General features: G+C 36.7%; 1 protein-coding gene and 1 long non-coding RNA gene across 3 annotated transcripts; one reads left to right on the top strand and one right to left on the bottom strand.

Moving 5' to 3' along the window:
* Window positions 1-9,908: 9,908 nt before the first annotated feature.
* Window positions 9,909-12,678, bottom strand: LOC127934407 (ras-related and estrogen-regulated growth inhibitor-like protein). Its single transcript, XM_052531783.1, has 4 exons — window positions 12,511-12,678; window positions 12,324-12,377; window positions 12,155-12,231; window positions 9,909-11,906 (listed from the first exon to the last, which is right to left on the bottom strand). Exons 1-4 carry the CDS (start codon window positions 12,581-12,583, stop codon window positions 11,481-11,483), a joined length of 630 nt encoding a protein of 209 aa, XP_052387743.1. The 5' UTR covers window positions 12,584-12,678; the 3' UTR covers window positions 9,909-11,480.
* On the top strand, window positions 12,673-19,137 carry LOC127934409 (uncharacterized). 2 transcript variants are annotated; one of them, XR_008147757.1, is made up of 5 exons: window positions 12,673-12,784; window positions 14,584-14,663; window positions 14,851-14,947; window positions 17,595-17,755; window positions 18,595-19,137. It is a non-coding gene; the product is annotated as an uncharacterized LOC127934409 (long non-coding RNA). The 2 variants fall into 2 exon arrangements; XR_008147758.1 differs by lacking the exon at window positions 18,595-19,137 and adding an exon at window positions 18,059-18,156.
* Window positions 19,138-19,936: the final 799 nt, after the last annotated feature.

The following is a 19,936-nucleotide window of genomic DNA, read 5'->3' as shown; positions in this document are numbered from 1 at the left end:
GCTGTCCCCACTTTCATCGTTTTCACCTGTCCATATATACACTGTTTGTTTCTGGCATTGTTACGGAATCCTTGGTTTATGTCACTTAATAAATATACTCAACTCAAATATACTTTTGAAGTAGACTTCAAAAAAAAGTTCACATGCAATACAATTAAGTGCACTTATTTTTAAAGGGTAAAATGTAAGTTGCTCTTAAAACAATTTATATAAAAGCAGTATCATTGATATCATATATATATATTTAAATATTTAGTTCAGATGAACGCAAATAATAAATACTTTTCTTCTCTGATTTGATTGAGGAATACTTAAAGCTTTGGCTCTTTGCAGAAGAAAATCACATATATTTTATGTGAGGCTTATATTTTAGAGGCTGAGTGACTCTGACAAAAATTTATTTAACTCAGGTCCTGAGAACTTGCTGTTCCTTTAAAAAATGACACCTGTCTGTTTTAACACACTCGATGCAAATATCATTATGCTTCCAAGAACAAATCGAGGAAATGCACCTTAAATTACAATATGCAGTGTTTGCTTTTTTAAGTTTCACTTTCTTTTGCCGTAAGTTTAAGCACCAGTTTGTGGTCGATCACTATTGCCTCATTCAGTGAGGATCTGTTTACGATTGCTAATGCCTCGTTCAGCCTGTGTATGGAACATGTGGCTTATGATACGGTTGAATTTCTATTTCCTCTTTACAGAGGCATAACATGATTTGGTTGATTTACTGGACACACAAACTCTGGTCTTTCAGCTTTTAGAGAATAAATAAAAATCCTTAGCATAGCACAACAATATTTCTAAAATTCCTTCCTGCAGTTTTATCCCTTCCTAAGAAAAGGTAAATGATAATATGGAGATGTGCAAAATATATAACGGTAACCTGTTAACCTCTGTCTGGCTCGACACCTCTGGTAGTTATCTTGACATACTGTAGGTGCAGTGATGAAGTGTAGTGATGAGTTTCTGTCTTTGTGGTGTTGCTAGCTGGAGTTGATGTCTGACCCCATTGTATCCTGTAAAAGTCTTAATTATCTCACTTCACACTGAAGACACTTCAGCAGCCTGTCACAACACACATCAGTACCGCCCATTAAATGCCTCTTCTATAGTCTGCAGTTCCAGTAAAAGCAATTGGATGCAATTTAATTAAAAATCATGTTAAACCTGCTTGTATTGTTTATTGTCAAGCGGGTTACGTTTGACTTTCTTTGAGAAAACAGGGCACCCATGGCACATCACAAGCACGTTGTGTAAAAAGGAAATGCCCACATGACAATTTAATCAAAAACAGATGAGGTGAAGGTCATCTGAATTATAGATTGATTTTTGCTGGCAGATGAGGAGATCCTGCCCCTGGTTTTAACTGCTGTCAGTTTAAGGTTTTAAACTGTATTAATGGAATAGAATCAGTTTATATATTTTAATTACATTTATATTTTATTTATTTTTATTTTTATTGTATTCATTTACATTACTTTTAAAAAGTTTGGGGTCAGTAAGATTTTTTAAAGGGGTGGTTGATTAGTTTCATTCGAAGGCTTAGTGTTTATAGGGTGCAGTGTAACATGTTCCCTTTCAGTCGGTCACTCTCAATGTCATATCGGTGATGACTGACGAATTGAGACCAATCCACTTCGAGTGTTACTAAACGAGTGTAAAGTCAATGCACATTGGCATGTGATTATTGCATCCAGCTGCTGCTGATTACAGCATTAGTATAAGGGGCAGCTGGTGCACCGCATTCATTCATCCTTTCACTTCTGAGCCAAGTTGTAATGCATCATCACTGCTCTCTACCTTAGTGTTGCAAAGCAGAGAGTCAGCGAGTAAAAGGGTTACAGCATGGCAGCGGTGGTCACGGTCACAGTGCAGGAACAGAAAATCATCTTTGTGCAGACAGCCACACCAGGAGTGTGTGGTGGCCAGCTCCCCTGCGTGCTTCAGCACAAAAGAGCAATCTGGGTGATTGTGTCTTTTTAAAGATGTCTTCTCACCCTTGCATTTCTGGGTATGGTCGCTATCTGGCTCATTGGGACGGTCACGATCGCTGTCTCACGTATCTGGGCATAGGAGGCACTGGAGCGATCGGAGAGACGTGCTGACCCTGAGCTCACCCTCTATCTCCAGCGATGGCGACCCAGCTGCGTTGCCCCCTTCGGGTGTGACAATGTTGTCCGAGCCAGAACCAGACCCAGAGATGATGGCTATGCTTTCCCGGGCCACCGAGAATGTTGGGCTCGTGTGGAATCCTCTACCCCATCCTAATTCCTTTGTGGGTGGCTGTGGTTTCTCTGTGGAGGTCACGCAGGGTTCTCAGCACACGTTTTTGTTCTGCCGCAATAAAATAAGTTTCCTCAGTCTCTGGGTATTGAGAGGAAGAGAGTTGTGAACTTTGCATCACAGGGTCAGTTCCCTCCTCTCTCGCCAGTGACCAGTAGTGACTTGCCCAAGAGCACTCCTCCTGCCCATTCGTGGAACCAGGTAAGGGCTATAGCGTTCCAGTCCCCACTTTATGTTGTCACATGCCGGGCTGTCACAAGCCTCAAGCCGGGACACTGTGTTTACTCCCACACACAGAAGAATCAGGTTGTTAGACTTCACACGCAGACTCCACCCTCTGCGGTCACAGGCCAGGCCATCATAGGCTTCGGGCCGAGTCCCTGTGTTCCACCATGCTGCCCCATCGTGGGTACTACACAGCCCTCCCTAGTCTGTATTGGTGGCTTTTGCAGACCATCAAATTTGGCAAAGCAATTCAGCTTGCCTGGCATTACCCCAAGTTCATAGGCATCGCGTTTACTTCAGTCAAGGCTGTCAATGCCCGTATCTTGTGTGTGGGAATCACAGTCCTGCTGGCGATAGAGCCAGTCCATGCCTCACCCAGGAACGTGCTCAGTCGATGCTGAACTGTCTCAAGACTTTATCAGCCAGGACGGCAGTCTCATTCTTTCAGAGACTCCTGGGGCATTTGACTGCAGCTGTGGAACTTGTTCCACTCTGTCTGCCCCATATGAGACCTCTTCAGCAATGGCTCCATGGCCAAGTCCTGAGGTGGGCTTGGTGATGCAGTACTCATAGGGTTCAGATTACACTAGCCTGGCACAGAACCTTTAGCCCGTGGTCAGATCCCACATTTCTCCGGGCAGGGGTGCCCCTGCAACAGGTATCCAGGCATGCTGTGGTATTCGCGGATGCCTCAGCCACCAGCCGGGGGCCCATGTACAATGGGCATTTGTACAGGTATGGGCATCAGGGGTTTGTACGGGTCACCAACTGCATTGGCATATCAGTTGCCTCGAGTTGCAAGCAGTACGCCTTGCCCTGAGCCGCCTCAGAGGGTGCCTTCAGGGCAGAGTTCTGGTTCACACAGACAACACTGTAACCATTGCGTATTTTAACCGGCAAGGTGGTTTATGCTCCCGTTGGATGTTAAACGCCAATCTCATACGTCATCATCTAGGAGCTGCTTCCGTATACCACTGTTAGCGCAAGTTACATTAAAGTGATTATTACGTTTCGAATATGGATATTTGCTACAATTTGCTACAGGACGCCTTTGTTCACCCCCTGGAGCCATATGAGAGACTTTTTTTATTATGGATGGGCACTTTTTATTACTTCACTACTTTTGGACTGATGCAATGTAACACCCACTGAGGGAAATATTATACAGCTTGAAAGATCAAAATACAATTTTTCATATAACGTATAAAGTCATATACACATAGGATCCCTTGAGGGTGAGTAATTTATGGGCTAATTTTCATTTTTGATTGAACTAACCCATTAAACAGGTGTCTGTTAAAATAACTTTTTTAAATAAAATATCATTGAAAATTTGAAAGTTGAAATTGCATTGAACTTTGAGCATTGTAACTTTACAGACGTTGTTTATGCTCTAACAACAACATTACACATTAACTAAAATTAAAAAAGAGTGAAATTATAATCAACCACCCATTTCAATAAATTGACACTTTCATTCAGCAAGGACACACTGAAAAAAAGAATTATGGGTTCCACCAAAAAAAAAAAAATTTAAAATTTAAAAATTTAAAATTAAGCAGAACAGCTATCCTCTGCATTGATAATAATAAGAAATGTTTCTTTAGCATTAATGTTGCATTAATGTTGCATTAATGGCTGTTGAAAATTCAGCTTAGCCATCACAGGAATAAATTACGATTTAAAATATATTAAAGAAAACAGATTTTTTAAATTGTAATAATATTTCACAACATTGCGTTTTTAATCAAATAAATCTAGTTTTGGTGAGCATAAACGTTTCAAAAACATGTTTGTTTGTTGTTGTTTTTGTAAGCGTTAGTGTATGTATGATTATTGTGGTTGTTCATTTAAAATTTTCTTTACATAAACAGTACTCAAGACTGTCACGATCATTAGCTGGAGTACCCATGAACTTCAGTAGTGGGCACTCCACTCAGGTCCATTCCACCCATCAACCACCAGATATCACCATATAATCACTTGGACACTAGCACCTCTCATACTGTTGCACCACACCCGAACTACATCTCCCATGAGTCACTGCATCACAATCACCTTGCCACACCTGCACCTCATTCATTAGCCAATTTCCTTGCCACACCTGCACCTCATTTACACACAGATATAAGCACCACAATCACTCTCACTCACTGTGAAGTCTTGTTTAGCATGTCTAATATTCCCGAGTGGTTTCCCTTGTGTTTGTTCTTCACGTGTCTGATCTTGGGTTGTGTATTTTGACTCTGATTCTCTGCTGCCTGCCCCGATCTCTGCTTTGTTCTGTTTTCGATTCTGGTTACCCCTAACATACCTGATGCCATTTCTGCCTGTCTGACCATTCTCTAAATAAAGTTCTGCACATGAATCCGAACGCCTCTGACTCCTCGTTACAAAGAGTGGTTAAAATAGAATGGTTTATTTGTAGATTACATGCCTTTGCAGTTATAATGAGATTCTATGATATTATGAGATCAGATTGTTTCTAATTTCCATTTTACCCAAGGTAAATAAAATAAATAAATAAATTAATTACACAATACATATAAACATAAAAATGTGTTGTGTTGAGTAAGGGCAGATGCAGGAAGGCCATGTTTAAAATATATTTGGGAATCAGATCGGCAAGTGGCCTTTTCAGGCTCCACTGGAGGGCTTAAAGGAACTGCGATATTGGATAACTGGAATTTTTGAACAGTCAAATCAATTATTTTGGTAATTTTTAGCAAGAGGGTCCACTTAAGCACAGAGGCTTTCATAGCTCACACATTCCAGACCCCCACAGAGCCTGACAAAGTCTTTATTGCACTTGTGAAAGTCAATATAAGATTGTTATAGTGTGCCCTCAGTGGTATTTCATATTTTAAATACCATTGAGGGCACACTGTGAAAATCTCATAATGACTTTCATATTTACTGTATTGACTTTAATTATCAGACTCTCTGTGGTATTTGGACTGGCAAATTGATTATTAATCAAGATGTTCTTGCTTTTATAACAGGTTAGTCATTTTTGTTGACCATTCATCATGTGTATCAGAGTATTTTTTGTTCCTTTGCACAAATAGAGTTAGTGGCAAACACGTAGTTAATGACAATGCCAGATGAGCAGGCACATCTGAGACATCAGCTGACATGAGAGACAAACAGTTTAATTCAAGATTAAGCAATGCATTTTTAGATATTCCTTGGTTGGCTTGTCAAACCTAGAATGATGTTATTTGGGAAACCAGGGAATAAGAATGACATCGTTGTCGACATAGTTGTCCTCAACTTAAAAATCTAGTTTATGGCTCATGTCTTAAATATATATAGTAAATTTTTTAAGTACATGATGTCTTTTAAAGACCCAATGCAATGGTTTGATGAATGCAGTTTTCTTCACTGTTTTGTTGGCGAATTTCGGAGAAAACCTTAAAAAAAAAGTTTTATCAGCTTCTTGAAGAAATGTTTGCATATTGGAATTAGAAATGATCTTAACAAGCTTATCAAATTAATATAAAATTCTGATTGAGTTATCAGTAGCTGATTGAGTTATCTGTCCCAAAATAGCAGAAATGATCCAGCTGGAATCTGTGCTATTGGTTTAGAGAACTGTCATGGACATACCAATGAGAGATTTATATTTTTGATCAAATAAATGCAGTTTTTCAAAATCATACCGACTATTTGAACGCTAGTGTATACACTTTTATTTACATTATTTTGTCCTCAGTCAGCTTTGTTCTAACACAATTAAGGGGTCAGATCCAATTGACACACGACATCTTCCTACTAAGAAAATAAAACCCAATGCAGAATGAAAATGTAGAATTAATTAAATTAATTATTTTATCCTTATGACGGTACTGAAGAATTGGTTTATGTACCTTGCTCTTAGGCAGGTCAAACTGAAGCAGAGCACATTGTTAAAATTAATTCAGCTTTAAATCACTCAATGTTTGTCAATCATATTCTGTGAATAATTCTGCATAATTTGAGTCAACACTTCACTTAGTATCATTGCTATAAATAGCTATAAAAATTCTAAAGTTACATGGGATATTTAGTAATACTCATTCAGATTTACAGGTTCATAGAGACCTGAACTGATTCCAGCCTGCAGACCTTTAGTTTCTGATTACATGCTGGATACCTATCCCAGATGCAGTGGATTCTTTAACCTAGTAGTCATCAAGATGTAATAAAAGCTGTTTTACAGCCCCATTTAGATCCCCATTAATTATATTGCAGTGTGTATTCCAGATGAGATCACAGACAATCTAATGAATCATTCAAAGTTTTTCTTCTTGCAACATTGGTCTTGAATTCCTTGAAAAACAGCAGATGCGTCTCACTGGAAGATGTCCACCAGTAGGACAAACCCCACTGGTTACTTCTAGGAAACGTGGTCTGATATTGTAATTATCCACAGACTGCTAGCACAGACATACAGACATCACACTTGTGAAGTGACAGAACTGGGTACAGAGATGTTGATTATTACATCACAGTACGCAGAAAGCACCTGGAAGATGACGTCGGTGATACAACAAACTGCATATAAGCAATTTGACCAAAAATTCATGTTTATAAATTACATTCAATGACCTTTACTTCAGTTTTAAATTACATTTAGAGTGTTTTGGGCACATGGTTGTACCTACACATAATTTTTTTTTGTTGTTGTTGTTGTTGTTTTTGGTTCGAATATGCTACTAAGTTAACATCTCAATGATCTTATCATTCCATGAACATCTGGGTTGTTTTGTCTCTTTGTTTTTGCTCTTGAGCTTATCTGTAGAAGTAAAATTGAGAGATATGTTGATGCTTGTGTCTACATGTTTCTTAAGGATCTGGGTGAGTTTAACTGAGTGGAAAATCTGGAGTGGAAGATCTGTGATAGCACGGCAGTGTTAACAGTAAAGAGCCGAGGCCACGCGTTTCTTCACGTTCTTAGAAGAAGATAAGGTACTCTGACCAGCCTGGCTACAGAAAATTGCACAGAAACTTTCTTTGGCCTGTCTTTTTCAATTTCGGTGCCACAACCTTCCCATTTGTGGCCCTGTGCCATAAACCTTTGCTTAGGTTACGAATTTGTTTTTGTTTTGTTTCATTGTGTCTTGTTATGTGTTTTTGTTTTGCATTTTTTGTTTTGTTTTATTGTTTTGCTTGTTTTGTTTTGCTTTTGTGTTTTATGTTTTGTCTTTACACAAGTTTGGGGTTTTGAAATTTTAATGGGATCGTTCATCTTTGTCATCACTTACCTTCTTGTCGTTCCAAACCTTAACGACCGATGTTCTTCTATGGAACATAAAAGAAGGCATTTTAAAGAAAGAGTTTTATAAAAGGCAATGGGGTACAAATCATTTGAAAAAAAAAAAACTGAGATGATTTTCAAAAAATCATTTCAAAATATCTGTGTTTACAGAAAACACTATGTTTTACAAGTTCGGAATGACATGAGGGTGAAACGATGACAGAATTGTCATTTTTGACTGAACTATCCCTTTAATGAAGCCTTCACTGTAGCTCAGAGCTCAGTCACACAGACAGATCCATCCCTCCGTAATTAACCCCTGGCCTGCGACTGGTTTTGATCCCATAAAATAGCTAGACAAAAGGAGGAGACTCCAACAGGTCTGGCACCAAAGTCACTCTGCCCTCTAGCAGCTGGATATCTGTCAACATACAGGGAGAGCTTGTGTGACTTGTGCCTTCCTGATGGTATTTTAGAGGACATTTGGTATTTTAGAGAATCATTACTCACAAAATAATAGGTTTACAGTGTCATTTAAAAAATGGTGTTTGAAATGAGTGAAAGAAACTTGCCAACCACATTTAGGCCTAGCCACAAAACAAATGTTCTGCAATCAAAATATTTATATGAGTGGGACTTACATTAAACTCCACTTCAAAGTGTTTAGTATATACTAATGCTTCATTCTGAAGTCTTTGTCTCTGTTGTTGTCTGAACATCAAGAATACTAGATGTTTTAACCTTTTTTTGCTTGTTTTGAATGCTCATATGTGTGCGTGAATGAATAGTACTTGACTGCCAAATTCCATAATTTCTGCTACCTTTGAGAGCCTTCCCATGTGAAAACTAAAGAAAGGCTTTGTTTTCTTTCATAACAGTTTCCTAGGCAATCTTCCAAGCCTGAAAGAGGTTCCCAACTGGAAGAAAAAGATGGATCAGAAGAATGTGAGAGTGGATTCCTGGTGCTGAAGACTAATGAAGGAGACCAAATGCACAGTCCCAGTAAACACTCTCAATAGCAGCCTCCTAAGTTTACAGAGCTCATGGAGATATTAGAGGAGACCCTTCAGCTGAAGAAGAAGGTCATGAAGCAGATTCCTATGCAGCAGTAAGTAGTTTTTGGTTGCAACATCAAGAAAGTACCCAACCACAGATCTCCAAGTCTGACAAATTACACCCAGATCTCCTCCTCATCTTCATCTTCTTAAACAGCAGAAACGCTGCCCCTACTGCAGAATGAGATTGGAGCATAGACAATCAGAGTGGGATGCAGTTTTCATTATTTATCCTGCAGGTCTGTCATGTTCATTTAAAGCATAAGGCATAACAGTTGTGGGTCAGGATTTCTAAAGTGCTGGCAAAGGGGTACGTCAATACCTTTACCAAATCGAAACTCAACAGTCAGTGACCTAAATATAGTTATACTGTATAACTATACATATGGAGGCTCTGGATGGTGTTTTTCTAATTCTTGTCTATAATAAAGCAAAGTTATTTTGTTGTGCATATAAATCATGCTGGGGAACTAACACACAATATTGTTCAAATGTTTGGGATAGGTATGATTTTTACTTACTACTTCTACAACCTCTATTTTTTTATTAGTTTTTTTTTTAGATTAATATTAAAGGTAATTTATTCATGAGGTGTCAAAGCTGATCTTTCAGCTTTATGACTCCGGTGTTCTGTGTCAAGATCCTTCAGAAATCATTGTAATATGCTGATTTGCTGCTCAAGAAACAGCTGTGCTGCTTAATGTTTTTGTGGAAGTAGTGCTACAAAAAAATATGTATAATAAAAATAAATAAATACTTATCTGTATTTTTGGGTGATTAGAAAGATCAAAAGAAAAGCATTTACTTGAAACAAATTTAATGCATCCTTGCTTAATAAAAATATTAATAAAAGAAATAAAAAAAAAGTCTTACTGATACCAAACTTTTGATAACTAGTGTAGTTAGGAAAAAACGCTGATTTAGAAATTGTGGTGTGACTTCAATATTTTTCATTTTGAGTTATAATGTGTACGGTTTGTGCTAGAGGAGTCACATTAAGTTACAGTTATCTTGCATTATTTGTGACTGGTTATATAATACTAACTATAATTGAAAATCTCACTAATGACACAGGACAACTTTTTAATAATTTTTTATTGTAACAACAGTCACGGCAAATAGTGATCGTACATACTTTTTTCATAAGATGTCCCTTGAAAAACCCAAGGTCTATGAATATAAATTATGATTTTATTTTTTTTATTTTTTGATTGTTGATAAAGAAATACTCATGTACATAAACTGTCAGCTTTACACCATATATTCATTGCATTTGTTCCACTTTAAGCTTCTATCTAGGATCTTTCATCAACCAACTTGTTTTTGGTGTAATAATATATTCAGTACAAATACAGCATATTCATTTACTGATTGTAACATTGCACTGTACAGTAGCTCTCAGGGGAAGTGTTCCTTTGATTTATTAGATTTATAGACAAAGAAATATTAAACAGTTTGATCTAGAAACCAATACATGTTCTCAATAAAGCACTTGAACAGCCCCAGAAAAGAAGCTGGGGGAAAATAACACATTTTGTGCGGTTATCTGAATGCACACAGACACACTCTTCAAACAGTACATTGTAACTGAAATGCAAGACAGCCTTGATCTTTGAATAATAATACCTGATACTGTTGGAGACTTTTGTATTTGTAGCATAAGACAATGTTGTCTTGCATCAGTGTTTATCTTCTTCCAACATTCATGACTATTTGCAGAAGCACTGACATATTTCCTGTTGAAAACGGAATAGTTTGCTGAATTTGCTGAAAATTTACTAATCCTTGGGCCAAGATATAGATGACTTTGTTTCTTAATCTGAACAGATTTGGAGAAATTAAGCATTGTATCATTTGGTCATAACTGGATCTCTAGAGTGAATGGGTGCCATCAGAATGAAAGTTGATACAGCTGATAAAAACATGACAATAATCCATAAATAATCAACATGACTGCAGCCATCAATTCACATCTTGTGAAGTGAAACGCTGCGAGTTTATTAATAAAAACTGCATTAAGACATTTTAATGTCAAGACCATTCCTTCTGGCTAAAATATGAGTCCTCTATCCATAATATTGTTTTCTCCAGTGTAAAAGTCCTCTCATCTGATTTGAGAGAAATATGCACAGATCAATTACAGTTTAGGAGCAGTTGTTTGTGTTGATTACTTGTGGATTATTGTAGTGTTTTTATCAGCTGTTTGGACTCTCATTCTCATGGCACCCATTCACTGCAGAGGATCAATTGGTAAGCAAATGATGTAACACTAAATTTCTTCAAATAAGTGTTCAGACAAAGAAATAAACTGGTAGCCTGAGGGTGAGTACATTTTTTTAGCAAATTTTCATTTGTTTTAAGTAAGCAGAGGTTAGAATACATGTTTTTCTTCATGCAGTTGAATATTCACTCCACTTATGATTGATATAATCTGCTGCCACATAGCATCTTAAGCATTTAATTGAGAACTCTCTGATTTCAATATGTTCTCAATTGTAGCCATCACCTTAGCAGACATACTAGGGCTGTCTCTTAGCTGCCCCCAGATCCAGCTGTAGTCACATGAGAGATTCCAGACTCTCATGAAAGCCACAGCAATGGCTCGTCCCTCTCAATGGATCTAAAATAGGTCATATCAGACCACACACGCTTTATTTCCAGAGCTCCCATCACCTTCACAGCGAATCTGTGCGCCTGCGGGTAAACACTGCAGACATGCTCTTCACAATGCCCTTGATGCCTGCTAACTTTTTCACAGACACCCTGGACTCCCTGATTCGATCCATCAGCCCATGGAAAACCATGAGGACCCCGTGGTAGTTCTCAGCAGCTGAAACCTCATAAAACTGACAGTCTGCAGACAGCGCAAGCAGCCTGCCCTCTTCGCTGAGCACCGTACGGCGATGGTGCAGGTCCCTCTTGTTCCCCACAATAATTATAGGCATCTTCTCAAAGCCCAGAAAATCCTTAGTGGATTTGATTATTTGAATGAGTCTGGAGACCGCGTTGAAACTGGACCGGTCACAGATGCTGTAGACCAGCACAAAGCCATCTGCCCAATGGACTCTTTTCTCACACATCAAGGACTCAGAGGACAGGTCCTGTCGAGAAGAAGATGACCATTGGTTATTTATTTTATAAAAATAAAACACACATAAAAGTGTCCAAACACACAAAGTGTCTAAAACTTATAAATTCAGCTGGCCAGGCTGGGAGACCAGCTCATCATCTTAAGCAGGTTTATGCTGTTATTTTGTTGTTGGTGTTTTTTGTTGTTGTTGTTTTACCTCTACATCACAGATATTTGAAAGTCATTCAATAGGAATAAAATAAAATAATAATGAATCACCTGTGAATATGGTGCATCCCATATATTCAGAGTTTGCTCACGTCCATCCACAATAACATTGTGAGTGTAAAGGAACTCTAGAGAAACCAACTTATCAGTTATCGTGAAATGTAAAAATATTAAAGAAAACTTATAAACTTATAAATCAGTCAGTGAAAAGACAACATACCAATATCCCCATATTCCCCGATGAATCTACGTGTCAGGAATCGGACAATAAGTGCTGCAAAAAACGACACAAAAAGTCATATGAGCATACGGCAAGATGTTCATAAAGTTACAAAAGATGACTGAAGCAGAAATTAATGCTTTTTTCTGGCTGTACATCATAATATACTTACTAAAACTAAACTTACCAGATTTTCCAACATTGTCTGTGCCGAGTACCACGACGTTTGCATCCATTCTCTGTCCGTTTAGTCTAGTCATGTCTTTCACAAAGATGCTGAGTGATCTGGCGAGTCTCCGCCGCAGTCAACAAAGTTGAGGAGAAGGCGGAGCTTAGACGTGCTCGCTCCCGTGACGCTGATTTGCTCGGGCGGTGAGTTACGTAAACTACTAAGGGCAACTAACTCAAAGTGATCACAACAAATATTGCATGACCGTTGCCTTGAAAGATATAAAAGCACTGTAAGTCAGTATTCATTTAACTGCCGTACTTTGCTTAAAATGAATGTGAATACCGCATAGTCATTGTTTACATGAATTGTTTAGACACTGAACCTGTTTAAGGCCATACGGTGGGTGTGAGTACTAGACTATTGAGGTTTAGAAAACATTTGCTTCTAGACTAAGTAATGTGAAAAAACACCTGCTGGGCTTTTGTATAAAAAATATATTCCCTATATTTTAAACTAAAAGGTCGCACAAGTTTCTTTAACTAAATGTTTACGTTTATTTCAAACCATCTCAGTTATAAAGTATAACAATGTTTGTGTATCCTACAAAGTAAAATTTAAATAGCATCATATTTGTGTAATAGGTAACTATTCTCAGCAGTGAATACTTCAATGTTGGTACATGCTGTTACAAACTGTATGTTTAATGAACTGTATTTTTTCCTGGACAGTAATGATTAAAATGTTCACTTATTATAGCCAGGACATAAAGGCCCTTTCAGAAGTTTTTTCTTCTTTTTCTTAAAACATAAATAACGATTAAAACATTGGTCAGTGAATATTTATTTTTCCTATGGTAAAATCCAGGAAAGGTACAAATGAAATGCGCTAAAATGCATTGTCCATAACTGGCCACTAGGCTGCAGTATAATCACAATAATTAGACATGTGTTCATGCCAAAATTGGCATAGGACAAAAAAAAAAGGGTTGTATGCAGTGTTTAGATTAAATTAGTTAAAACAGTACAGTTTAGAAGGGAAGTGTGTGAGGTAATCTCATGTTTTGTATACAGTAGCTAGTTGTTTTTTATGTCTTTTTTTCACTTGCCCAACCCTGCTCCTGGCGATCGAATGCCCTGTGAAGTTCAGCTCCAATCCTAATCAAACACATCTGAAGCAACTAATTAAGGTCTTCAGGATCTTCAGAAAAAATTAAAGGCATTTGTGTTTGATTAGGGTTGGAGCTAAACTTTGCAGGTCATCGATCGCCAGGAGCAGGGTTGGGCACTCCTGCCCTATACAGACAAAACAGGATTAAAAGTAAATATGTTCCTTAATAATATCATGCAAAATCAAATAAAATCTAAAACGGATACAACCTAAAATAACAGACTGCCTGATATCGCCACTCACAAACCAGAACAGAAACTCTGTGAACACCTTCGTCAGTATGCATGTACTTAAAATACAAGCAAGCATGTGTTTCTTTATTGAATAATAGCCGTTTGTATGCTGAGCATTCACATACTGATGAAGGTACCCACAGTGTTTCAGTTCTGGTTTGTGTGTGGCCATATAATGCAGTGTCCTCATTAAAGATATGGGTGGCCTGGAGGAAGCAGCTCCTTATGATTTATGTATTAGTCCAAAGAATGTGGTACCATTTTCCTGACTGCAGCAGTTAAAACAGGCTATTGTTTGGGTGTCTCAATGATACTTAAAGAAGCATCTGAAGACACACCTTTTCCACAAGCACTTAATCACCCCACCCTTAAAGTACCTACACACACACACACAGACACAAAGAAAAATTTATTTTCTACTCTGCATTTCACCTCTTCTTTAGCTTGCTTCCTAATCTAGTTGTTTAATGAACCAGACATTGTGTATTATGATTATTTTTGGTTCCCTGATGAATTGCGATTGTTCCTTGCTTTGATATATAAATATAATTGTCAATTACTTCCACTTGTACTATACCTTCAGTCACACGCTCAGGTGACCGTCTGCAAGTTTCTGCCATCCTGAGTTGTTTTGCTCCCATGCCAGGCAGTAATCCTAGGATGCTTTAAATAGTGCCTGTGTTTTCAGTGTCCAGGGGGGGTCCTCATACACTTGTCCTGCTGCTGATGCCACCCTGCTGTGACTGTCCCACCCTGACTGAGCTGTTGGTATGTGTGATTCATTTCATCTGTGACTGAAGGTGTGAGTGAAGTCATGTGTGACTCAGAAATTCGTTTTCTATTGAAGAGGAACTATTTACCCTGGGACTGATTCTGGGGCTTTTTTATACTGTTGTCTATTAATTAACTACTAATTGTATTAGTGTTGATTTTGTTCTTTTATTTCTCATTCAAGTATAGGAATATCCACCCCAGTGGATCTTCTGCAGTGAATGGGTGCTGTCAGAATGAGAGTCAGATGTCTGAATAAGGTGCAGAATAGTCCCTTTAAGGTAACTGCACCATTGACAAGCTGTTGTTACTTTTGAAAGAAAAGCAAAAACACTTTTATGTCAAAAATTGAGAAAGGATTAACTCAGGTTAACTCTGCACTGTACAGATTCAGAATGTCAACCTGTTAGTCCAGCCTTTCTGCTTTAAAAAGGTCATGTCACAGCACGTGGTTTATCTTTTTAAAACCTTGGTATATGCTCGAATGGATTACAGTTATGAGTAGTTAAGTCAGGAATCAGTCAAAAAATTATATCGTTTGTTAATTATTTATCATCAGCAGTTTTTTTGTCAGTATATTTTGACTATTTATGTTTAAGGCTATTTGTGACCAAATTATCTTTTAAATAGAACTAAAAATGCAATAAATGATTTGTCTACTGCAGATGAACAGAGTTAAAATACTTAATTCATATTAATTTACTTTTTAATCTAAAAGAGTTAATGTTATGTCAAATGTTTCTTCTCTCTTACCCACCTAGAGCCCAGATAAGGTTATTATTTCAATACTGACTTTATAAAAAGCACTATCAAACTAATCCAAGGCCACTCTGGTGAAGTGAAAAAATGTAAAGGGTTTCAGTGCCATAAAAAGTGCTCCCCTGAACACATCCAAATCATATTTCTTTGAATGATCCATGCACAGCTTAGTCTTACCTAAATTGTCAAATGTATTTTACAAAAAAAAAAAAAGTCAAAGCGATGACAAGGAATAGGTCATATGAACACCCTATAGTGTGATATAGCTCATTACATGCTTGACAGACAGTAAAATGTGGTATCTGCGTTCTTGCTGCAGGGTTAGAAGAGCACAGCATGCAAGGTCCTTATGATTCTCTCAGGAAAATGTTTTAATGTCTTGTGAAATGAGCTATATTTATTGTAAATTCTGATTCTATAATCCTATTCTATAGAATTCTAATTCTATTCTGAGAGGGAATGTAGATAATATTGTACATATCCTGCGGCTACTTCTTCAATTTCTTGACTGTCAGAGCTTATATGTGTGAAATACTGCAAGAGTGTCTTAGACACCTCTATCCCACACAGGACAGTGTCATTTACTCCCATATAGTCTGAGCTTTTGCATTTTATTTTATTTAATGAATAATTTAATATAATACCATGTGTTCATTATTATTATGTAATTAATTAAATTATTAAATATTAGTTGTTAAATTAATAATATTTATTATTAAGAAGCTGGTTGTGTGATCTTTGTAGCAATAAATATTATTATTATTATTATTTGCTTTATTAACCTTATTATTAACCTTGCTGTATTTGCTTATATTAAATAGTCCAAATCAATAAATCAATCATTTCAATGTATTTATGTGTGTGTGTGTGTGTGTTTGTGTGTGTTAAACAATTTTAGCTGAGAATGTTGGCAGCAGTGTAAATTTTATATTTCATTAATTCATTAATTTTAGAGATAAATTTTTAGAGCATCAGATGCAATAAATGTTATCGGGGCATATGATGCTTTTTTAAAGATCATTATTTTGTATATTTGGTGTAAAAGAATATGTTGGCATGCTTTAATGTTCAAAAAACACATTATTTTTTTAAAATACTGTACATTATTGTAGGTCCTCTATGCCTCGCCTCTCTCAAATGCATAATTTTCTACGAAGTCCCTATTTGCAAATGTAACGCCCCTTTCCATGATCGCAAGCGTCATCTTTCAAAATAAGTGTTGAGACATTTAATAATGTCCTTAGTTTTACCATCAGTTCAAGCCCAAAAGGGGAACAGAGTGGCGTGACATGGCTGCTTCAACACTAACTGCGGAGATTTCACTTTTATAAAGAATATCTCTTTGGATTTGAGACTTTAGTCTTTGCAACTTTACAGATCTACTTTATGCACCAAGAGCTTGTAACACTCCAAAGAGACAGGAATAACTCAAATCGCATCATATGAGCCATTTAATTAAAAGCAAGTGTGCATTTGAGAAAATGTTGGGCGTTAAACACCCGACTTATGATGAATTTTGTTACAAACCCAATACTTCTAAACCCCCACTTACTGCCATTTATTCATGCAGTCAGTTCCAGTGAAGTCCATGTGTGTGCTTATGCAAATTAATCTCCTTATGGACTAATCTAAAGCCTCTTCCATGCTGGTTACTTCAACTCTTTCCTGATTCAGGTGTAAACTGTCCAAAGCAAAGAGCAACTTTGATGACTCGCAGCTTGTATACATTAAACATTATTCTATTCATTTTATTTAAAGTGACAACACTGGAAATAATCAGTTTTGCCACTGTGAAACAAAATCTAAATTTGAGTGAAACACATAGGAAATATTAAAATAGCAATCATTACTCAGTTATTTCACATTTTCACATATTTCACATTTATACAATGTGCCTAATGTTAAAACTGCATTAATTATATTAATAATTATTATATGAAAATTATGATTAAAGTTCATGCACATGCTTTGTATATTATTGCATGTTCGACAAATCAAACAGGTCAAAGCTGCTGCATGGTTATTACATGTTTATTACCAGGAGTGGTACACACAGATCTTGCTATCAACCCATTAGCACATTTGATTTGATTTAATTTGATTGCATCTCATTTCAGTAATACTCATCATGCCGAGGCAGAGGTATGATGAGCATTTCTTTCTCTGCAGCCCAGATGTGCTGTTGATTCCAGCAGGAGGATGATGGAAGAGAGAGGTTGAGACACTGTGATTCCCTTCTTGCATATTCATGGATGGGTTTCAGACACTTCAATTATTCAGCTGGATGGATTTTCTTAAGGAACTGTCACATGAACTGTCCACCTTGAACTGTGAGTGATGGTATTTAATCCCATTTAAGTAGCGGATAATCTTAAAAAGAATGTGTTTGGCCTTTTTTGAACACAGGCCACTGAATTTCATCCGTATTTAATATTTTTTTAATTAAAATTCCCTGTTTTGTTATTGTAATGTGAAATTGCATGCTTAATTATACACTAAAACATAGATATGGTGAAAAAAAAACATGCAGAAATAATAATAATAAAATAAAAAAATAATAATAAACTAACCCTAAATAAATAAATATATGTGTATATTATATTATTTTTTTTATTTTTATTTTTTTTTTACAGAGCCATGACCCTAAATCAGAGGTGCAATGGGCTAAAAGTAAATGTTGCATTATATCCAACTATATTATGTTAAAATGTACAGTGTTACATCATTAAATAATGTGAACAAAAAAAAATATTTAATTGTTTACATTTTATTTTAAATCAAATGTACTAAAAATTCATTTAACTTTAATAAAATGTTAAAACAAAAATATATATTAGAAATGAAGATATGATCCCCCTATGTTTATCCCCCTGCACTTGTGAAATGGTATGGCTTTAGCCCCTAGTTACTGGTTTGAGCATCTCTGCCTAAACGGGACAACTTTGTACCTAATTTCCCCCTGAAAGGTTATGCACCTTTTAGGGATAGATAAGGAACAAAGTCGTTATGAGAGTGAATCTGTCAAAGCCAATCCCCTCGACTCTACGTGTTGCCTGTCTTGAGATGGTAACCACTGTCCTTTTGTGAGGCGCAGCTTTCATTAGACATCTGCGGAGGAACCATCACAAAAGTAAAAGATGAGACCATTGCTTTTTCATATCCCCCTCAGGAAGGAAACGCTTGAGCTACTTTGCTGTAGAGCCACAATCTGTGCACCGAGGAGACAGAATCACACAACCCACTGAGCCCAGACCTTCACAAACAGCTGCTTGTAGTGCCACTTCATGTATTTTGGTGGGAAGGGGGTTGAAGCTGCTCCCTGCACATCTCATTGTGCCAGAAAGTGTTATCAGTTCAATGTTAATGCGTGTGTCTTGACACATCACTTTATCATTGTGTGTAAATCAATGAGAAACTGATGCTGAATTTAAATGAGACATCCTGTTGCTTATGTCTGTTGCTTGAGTGCATCATGAGGAAATTTTCTGAAAGGGTCATTTGCGTATTTCCTCCTTTAATTAAAAATTAAAAAAAATCTCAAACCAAATAATGGTAGCACTTTACAGTAAGGTTCAATCTGTTAACTCATTCATTCGTATTATCTGACAATGGACAACAATTTACAATAATTAATGATAATGTTCTAATGTTATATAAATATACTATGGACCATTTTAATAAGCTAGATGATGGAGTTTCACAGTATTTTTAATGTACAAACTTAATGCAATTTTATAATGATATAAATATGATATTTATAATTCACAAAAATAAATAATAATAATAAAATAGAAATATATAAATATATTGTAATGTTTCACAATATTAATGTTTGCTGTACATTTGATCAAATAAATGCCGCCTGCATGAATGAGCAGGAAAAACTGACATAAGACAGTAATAATAAGCTGTAGTTGCCACCACTATAGAGCTAATCTGATATAGCATATCCACATTAATAACCAGCCAGTCGCATGTCTGGAGAATACTAGCTTGTGTGATCTCATGACTTGCATTGTTAGTTGAATTTGTTTTTAGATATCTGGCATATGTGCATGCTTGAGGGGGAAAGCAACAAATGAATAATTAATGTCATAAATATGTTAAGTGCTTTCAAATGGTCCCTAAACACTCACCAAGCTATTACAAGCCCTTCTCCTTCCTTTTATGTGTACTATGCATGCACGATTGATTCACTGCCACACTTGCCATAACTTCTTTAAGAAACACTGTAAATTGGATAATGCAGCCCTCACTTATGAAAAGGCCAAGCTTTAAGAAAGTTCTCTTACTGGAGGAAAATCTGGTTCAGATTGTTGGAATAGCGATATCTTTACCTTGGCAATTTTTTGAGACATTTTTCCTTTTCACCTTCCGGTTAAACTTGAGACAGAATAAAAACAGAAATTGGCTGAACAATTGAAGCTTCTCAGCTCACATGAATAAACCAATGAATTAAGCACCTTTGTTTATTTTCTTGAAAAGTGGAGCAACTTGATGCCTTTTGCATT

The sequence above is a fragment of the Carassius gibelio genome, chromosome A18 (genome assembly GCF_023724105.1).
Source record: "Carassius gibelio isolate Cgi1373 ecotype wild population from Czech Republic chromosome A18, carGib1.2-hapl.c, whole genome shotgun sequence".
NCBI classification, from domain to species: domain Eukaryota; kingdom Metazoa; phylum Chordata; class Actinopteri; order Cypriniformes; family Cyprinidae; genus Carassius; species Carassius gibelio.
This window is presented reverse-complemented; position numbering and strand designations above follow the sequence as displayed.

Bases quoted from the DNA above. Each gene is read 5' to 3' on its own strand.
- LOC127934407 (XM_052531783.1), bottom strand. From the start codon at position 12,583: ATGACTAGACTAAACGGACAGAGAATGGATGCAAACGTCGTGGTACTC. The intron at 12,232-12,323 runs GTATGTTGTCTT...TGGTTTCTCTAG, and splicing joins CGGGGAATATGGGGATATTG to AGTTCCTTTACACTCACAAT. The intron at 11,907-12,154 runs GTGATTCATTAT...TCTTCTCGACAG, and splicing joins GGGATGCACCATATTCACAG to GACCTGTCCTCTGAGTCCTT.